Raw genomic sequence first — 7,686 nt, forward strand, 5'->3', positions numbered from 1 at the left:
CCTGATCGGGGACAAGTGTTTAACCGTTGTTTAACCTGTAAACACACTGTAGTGTACTGTATAGCTAGCTACAATACACTGAATGTAGCCTATACTGAAGAAACAACAGACAACCATTAAGGACTGGCTCCTACAGGCAGTTTACATTCATACAGATCCTACAGTACAGTATGTGATTGGCATGTGGAGAGAATACTAAATGTCAATCATACTTGACATATTGGCACTACCTACAACTTTGGGAGGTGCTCTAAAGGCAGTGTGCAATCAATGCATTGACTTATAATGCATTGGATTATAATGCAATGACAAAACACTTCCAACATTGTTGAAACATCAACTACATGTGTTTGTCAACTTTCAGCCAGGCGGGCCTTCCTCCTTCATAACCACCTTCTTACAGCTCTCTGGAAGGTCAGGGGTAAAGTAATATATACAATGGAATCTGTGTGTCGTCCTCAGGATTTCTTGCGCAGCATCCCGGGCAGCCTGCTGTGTTCTGACATGTATGACGAGTGGCTGGATGTATTGGAGGAAGAGGAGGAGGAAGGAGAACAGGTGCAGGATATAAAGAGGTACCATGCACACAGTCTATATTGTTAATTGCTGTATTTATTTAGTAGCTGCTGATATTAACCAAATGTAATATCCGGCTATTCCTTATGCTATTGAGCTATTGGTGAGAGGTGGGTGAGATTATACAGTAAAGATTTTTCATTTTGCAGCAAGTAAAACTAAAACATTTTGATATAAAAATACAATAACATAGATTTTTGTAAAAAGAAATGACATAAATTGTCATATACAGTAGATGTATGGTATGACAGAGTGAGCTTAAAAAGGTGAAAAGGTCATTCTTCATTTCAGTGTGACGAAGCAGAAATGCGTTAGAAATATCTGGTCACAAGAGAGGAGGATGAGTCACTCTTTCACTCTTCGTCAAAGAAGAGAGTGTTGCTAGAAAAAGATGGTGGCCAATCACATGTGAGCAAATTCAATTAATGCTAATTGGATAGACACTACAATTTAATGTTCAGCTTAATTTGTGATTGGAATCTTGTGAGAATTACACAAATACTGCAGTCGGAGGTCAGAGGAATGTGAATTATTCTATACATAGATGGTTGTGTAAGTGTTGTGGTTTTAATACTGTATGCCACACTATGTAGTTGTATGGGTAAAAGTCGATTGTACATAGTATCTGGGTTCGTACAAAGTCTTCAAAGTTTGGAAAATGCTTAATTTTAACCATTATGAGTGCTTGAATTCGAATACGGTATGCTATAAAATACAAATATAAAATGCTTGCTTTTCAACATAATCTGGTGTTTCATCTATTCTACACAATCACTCATGTAAACCAAATATCTTTTAATATTTGAACTCATCACTGATCGCTAGATAAGTCCTCTGTTGAGCCCTTACTCTGGAGATGAGCAAGCATTAAATAATCATGATCAAAACATGCAGTCATATGAACAGCTGATAAAATAAACGAAGTGACAATATACATTGATTGCTGTGGTATAAAGGAATATTGTAAACATTTGTTGCAATTGCCTTTATAGTAACACTTTAGATGTGATGATAAATGCTTCGAGAGTAGGGATGGGTATCATTTCGTATTTTTCCGATACATATGTGTTATGCCCTATAATGTTAGTGAAGGAGCGTGTACCTAAAAGTACCTAACTGAGGTATCTAAATCTGCATTGCAATTCGTATTTGGTGATTAAAGTGGTCCTGATGACAACAGTCCCTCTCTATCTGCAGGCTGATTGGCCGACTGCCCAAAGAGAACGCCCTGTTGCTACGCTACCTGGTCAACATGCTGCACGCCGTCCAGGGCAACGCCAACGACAACCTGATGACCAGCTTCAACCTATCAGTGTGCATCGCTCACAGCATGCTGTGGCCCCCTGGACCCTGCAGTCCTGAGATGGAGGGAGAGGGAGCCAAGAAGGTGAGACGCAGGGAGGCATGGAGAGACGAGAGGGATGGATGAGTCAGGGGTGGGTCTATAATGGCGGGAAATTAACAAGCCCCAACCTCCAGTTCTGAAAAATTAAGCAAGCCAATGCAAAAGTACCAAAAACTGCAGTTCCTCAAATGGCCACTTGAGGCTGGCTCCAAAAGTGACAACGCTACAGCAGAAATAAACATGTTTACAGCCTGGTAGAAGAAACAGTTTTGGTCTCGATAGCTAATTTCACCATTCATGACAACTGTACGACGGGGGGGGATTTATATAACTCACTCGTTTATACAGTTTATGGATGCCATGAGAAGTATGATTGTATAGAAGTCAATGGGGAAATTACTTCTCACTTGATTTATTACCTCAGTAAGCACTTTTGAATTTCTTAATTAGTTTTGATCTCAATCGCTAGTTTCAAGTCACAAGTGTGATTGATCAGCAAACCCGGAGATTGTATACATTACATAAGAAGAAAGCCTGCGAGGAAAATTGCAATTTCACCTCAATCATCGAAATTTGTGTAATCGGGCCTGCTGGTCTTCCCTAGACTCATGAAGTTTTGTAGGAGGAACAGGTTTTACAGAACATTAAGATATATTGTTTACAGTATATCATACAGTACATATACTATAATTATAGAGGCGTGTTTTAAATGTAATTGTCAAGTCCAATATTTTAGGTGTGGGGATCGCAGTTTACATGTTGAAAGCAGGAGGCAGTAAACACATGGCCCTGAAAAATGTGTAAAAAAAAAAGAAGAAAAAAGAGTACGGATGTCAAACTTTTGATACTCATGGGAAATCAGAATGTTACAGGCACACCTTTGCAAGTGTCCAGAAAATAACAATTGAATGGTTCTCTTCTCTTTTCTCCTCCAGGTTTGTGAGCTGGTGAAGTTTATGATTGAACACTGTCAGCAGCTAACAGGAGAGGATCCCTCCTCCCTGTATGGAGGACCTCCGCAAAGACCCAACACTGAGGGGATGGGATCAGGTACAATACATAGAAACTATACTGGAGAGAAGTTATGTTCTCATGGTATAACACATCCAAGTCTGGGTGTTTTTTTATGCTCTGTCAGAGAACATATTTGCGGTCATCTTTCTTTACATCACCTGTATATTTTTGAAAACTTCTAGCCACAAATACTGGACCCCTTGTTAATGCGACACCAAACTCAAGACTCAATGTCAATTGGTGATGTTTACAAAGTTGGCAATTGAAGCCCAAATCAGGTTAAATAGATTTGGGATTTCCAAGGCCCAACGACACCATTATTTTAGTAGTGAAGCTGCCAAAACGGATAGTGTTCTGTACCAATATTTAGTATCTTTAAATGTGACACGCTAGTTCATAGTTGTTAATTAGTTGTTACATATTCAGACGTTTGTACACAGCCAATTCTCCAGTGGACCTCCAAGATGCCGCAGGTGTTTGCTAGGTGATTTGTGATCTAACTGCACACCCAATGTACACCAGATGTGTTACGGCTGCGTTGCGGATCTGGTACGGAGTCTCCAACTATGACAGCTGTCTCCCAATTTCAAAAATGTGCATACATTTTGCTTTGTCACAATCTCCTTCCCTCTATCTCATTTTGTTCTGCCATCCTCTTCCTGTCCTTGACTCTGTCAAACATCCGCTCTTCCATCTCTCTCTGGTTGATCAGATTCCTGGCCGTCCCTGCTGACCGACTCGTCCTGTGACAGTATAGAAAATGAGTTGGACGACTACAGCAACAGTGGCTCACCAGCCGGCCGCACCAGACAAACCAAACAGCTGGGTAGCATGGACTCCATTGTCACCCTCAGCGACTACAACCAAGGCACCGACCCAGATACACACCACATGCACAACTACACCGGCAAGCTGAATCGTCTTAAACCGCACCGATTAGGGAGAACCAGAGGCAGGAAACAGGGCCCAGACACGGCTCCGTACTGCCCCAAGCAGGAGCCATCAATTGCGGACTCCCTCTCCCTGGAGGGTCAGCGAAGCCAGCGGAGGTGTTCCGAGCCGGCTATTGCGTACATGACCGAATTTCGGCCGCGCCTTTCGGTGAGCGCCGAGGGTCTCACTGGTGATGATGAAGAAGATGAAGAAGAGCTTTCCAAAGGCCCCGGCGGCCACACACACACATGCTCCAGAGGTGGGTGCGAGTCCGCCATAGGCCCGCATGGCACAAGTTTGCACGCTGTAGAAGCCAGCTCCTCCAGCCTCACCTCTGGCCCCACCTCCCCCACCCCGACTCGTTCCTCCCTCGACTCCTTTACTGTCGCCTCCTCCTCTGGCTCCTTCTCCACCTCCCCCTCTTCTCCCTCCACCCTAGGCTCTGCTCTGTCTCCCGGTGGAGCTCTGGCCCAGGGGACATGCCCACCCAAAGAGCCTCTCTCCTGGGGGACCTTGAAAGGCAGCAGGGGCCTCCACCCAAACTCCTGGCTGAAGAAAGCCCGGAGGTTGACCCAGCAAGACAACATAGAGATGGAAGAGGAGGACAAGATTGGGGTGAGTAGGATAACAGGCTCAGCTGTCTGGCGCTTCGGGTTTGAACATTTTATTTTTACGAGTTGTACTCTGTTTTGCACTTATGTAAAAGTCATAACCTCCCAACTTATGGCTCTCTGTTTCTAAGACCTTGCTATGCAATGGTCTGTTCATGTTCCCAGAGAAAGAGGAAGTCCTATTCTAACCCACTGGTTTCCTCTCTATCTGTCTCTCTCCTCCTCTCTCGTCTGTCCCTGCAAAAACTTAATATAATATATTAAACGTTGTTCGTTCTTGTATCTCAAATAGGGTGGATCCACCGATGCGTTGCTCCCTCTCAGTAAAGACAAAGGAGTACCAGGGGAGAAAGGAGGAAAACAGATCTCCAGTGAGCACCCTAAAGCCAGGCCGTGGCGAGAGGAGAGAGGAGGTGAAGTGCAGGCGAGGGGGAGGTCCGGCCAGGAGCCCGCCAAGCCTCGACCCCCTCAGCATGACTCCTCCAGCCCCCCTTTGCACCACTGCTCCACCGGGAGCCTCCACTACCCCAAGACCCCCTGCTTCCATCCCACCGACTCCTCGCTAACTGTTGGGCAGCTCATAGACACGCACGCCGCGGCCTCCCAGCAGCACGCCCATGTAGCAAGGGACATCACCGAACAAGTGATGGGAAGTGACGTAAACAAGCTCAAGCAACCGCCGCAGGCTATGTTTTACAAACAGAGCAGCCCGGAGCTGTCCCTGTTCAGGGGACAAAAATCCCACTCCCCCAGTGAAGAGGAGGAAGGGCAAGCCCGGCTGTCCCAGCGCCGCGCCTCAGAGCCCGGCCGGCTGCTTGTGGCCCGACCCTCCTGCCTCCACCGGGACGGTCTCCAGAGGCAGAACGCCCGCAGGAGGCGCCCCAGCGACCCGGGACTGAAGGTGTCCGACGCGGACTCCCAGGGAGAGACGTCTGTGCCGCGTTTCTGCCTCTCCCCCTGCGCCACCAAAGCAGTGAGGGACTACTTTTCATCCCACCCGCGCAGTAACCCGAAAAGTGGCCAGCAGGTGGCGCTCTCCCTGGTGGAGAGTCACAGGGAATGGCTGAGGAGATGCAGCGATCCGATGGCAGAGCCGGACTTTGAGCAGCTCCTATTTGCTGAAGAATCCTATATCTGATTTTGACCAGAACGTGGTGTGTGAGATAAAACAAATGATGTTTTCACAGATTTTAACTCTATTCATTTACACGATCCATTTATATTACAATATAATGATGAGAAATGTGTTAATATAGCATCTTCCAGTGTTTGGCAACTAAGATAAACATTAGAAAGGTCAAGCACTGTCATCTGACTCCTTTTTTTAATTTTAGCATTGAGATATCTCCGCTTTCAAAATCCATGACTTTTCCAAGACCTGCTTTGTACACAAACCAGTGTTATTAGATCTTCAAAATCATGCAAATAGTGGTTGTAATTATAGCTACACCCTTCAATTGAGTGCTTGTAGGCCCTCTCTCTGACCCTCCAAATCCATTGGCCTTTCTAGTGTTCATGCACCTTCAGTTACTCAAAACCACATATTATTGCGATACATACAATTTTGCTGGGTCTGCAAACAGGACCTGAAATTGTTTGTTTACTGCGTTAGAACATACAGCCAGAAAATTAGTACATGCCAAGCAAGACTAGGGACATTTTTTAAATACACTTTGGAAACTAGTTATAGAAGACACTTTACACTTTGGAAACTAAGCTGCACTTTTGCTGCTTTTGCATTTAATGGGAAGTGGATGTGATTTTTAGTTTGGTTGGATTTACACATAGAGAATCCCCCTTTGTGACTTTCTGTGGATGGAAATTATCTTTTTATTGCGGTCAGGTTTTCAACTACAGTATGCATAGATCTGCACTTTGCATTTGCTTTTTCACCAAGTGAATGTATGTGATTATGAATAGCTTTAAGATCTGAACCAACTTAGCTCATGTAATCAATAATATTATCACAAATATAAAAATGATTCAGGACCATCACTTTATATCAGCAGCTGACTTAAGGGAATTTATCATAATTATCTAAGATTGTACGATCACATAGTTGAGTCGTGTTGATTACCGTACATTTGTCATCTGATTATTCAACAAGGCAAATGGAAATGCTTCAAAACGTACTTAAAAACCTCAATCTTACTGATGTTTGTTTGCTGTCTGCCAAGTGTTATTTTAAAGTGTTAATAATGAATGTGAGTGGTATGTGAATATCATTGTTGAACTGACTTTTCTTGCTATAGTGAGCTTCTGCTCTGAAAATATCTGCTCATTAATGATGAATAAGGTTTCTACTGCTGATTGGAGTGAGGTCACTGTTCAGTCAGAATACCCTTTCTGTTCAATGTCTTTTTCTAGCTTCTTAAGGATGTATCAGACGCTTCTTTAGTAAGCACTTGTACTAACGTTACCTGTGTGTGATCTCTACCAACATGCCAGACAGATTCATACAAACAGAGGTACACTCATTTGCTACTGTTGCCAACAATGTGGTTTCCCTTTTTCACAAACGCCTGTATCCATTTGGATTATGCATCATTTCCAAATGTACCTACTGTGTAAATAAGAGTAACTACTGTATATCCCAGTGGGAAAACTGCTACATTCTCAGTGTTGCATTGCTTTTCAAGCTTCTATTTTATGCAGCTCAAACCTTTGTTTCAATAGGCTACAGGACTGTTGCTTTCTTCTTGCCTCCTTGCTACCATGTATGCATATGCTGTCTTAATAAGCCTATAACTCTGTGTGCAAATAAAATGACCCATGAGTGAAATCTGAACAATGTGCGATATTAGTTTAGTTTCTATTAGTTTAAGATTTGTTGTTATTGTAACACCTAGAGACAAAGAGCTCAACACACCGTTAGAAAGGTGATCTTTTTTTATTACATTATTTCTTACTCTATACACAGGTGTGCGTATGTTAGGTATGTACAATCACATGAAGGCAAAATTATCTGGTTACATGAAAGAGTTGATCAAACTAACAACAGTAGGAGTTTACATATTTCATGGAATAGGAATAGAATAAAACATGGTGGATGTCAGTGTCGGCACAATCTATAAGGCAGTCAACAATTAGAATTACTAGCTGCATTGATTCACATAAACATATTTTAGTCAGTGGATCATATCCATAGACTGCAGTCAAATGTCTACAAGTGTGTACCTTTTCCTTGCTTGGTGAAAAATGATGGCT

General features: G+C 43.4%; 1 protein-coding gene across 1 annotated transcript in view; it reads left to right on the forward strand.

The window, feature by feature from the left end:
• The window catches only part of LOC310773031 (rho GTPase-activating protein 20-like), a gene marked incomplete at its 5' end in the record, with an annotated part of 30,377 nt that extends 24,066 nt beyond the window's left edge, over positions 1-6,311 (forward strand). Inside the window, 5 exons of the mRNA XM_083632954.1 lie at positions 463-575; positions 1,774-1,963; positions 2,857-2,971; positions 3,648-4,483; positions 4,772-6,311. Coding sequence (XP_083489080.1) covers positions 463-575; positions 1,774-1,963; positions 2,857-2,971; positions 3,648-4,483; positions 4,772-5,617 — 2,100 coding nt within the window. The 3' untranslated portion in view covers positions 5,618-6,311. The remainder of the gene's footprint in view (positions 1-462; positions 576-1,773; positions 1,964-2,856; positions 2,972-3,647; positions 4,484-4,771) is intronic.
• Positions 6,312-7,686: the final 1,375 nt, after the last annotated feature.

This window comes from Poromitra crassiceps (genome assembly GCF_964638095.1).
Source record: "Poromitra crassiceps genome assembly, chromosome: 3".
NCBI lineage: Eukaryota > Metazoa > Chordata > Actinopteri > Beryciformes > Melamphaidae > Poromitra > Poromitra crassiceps.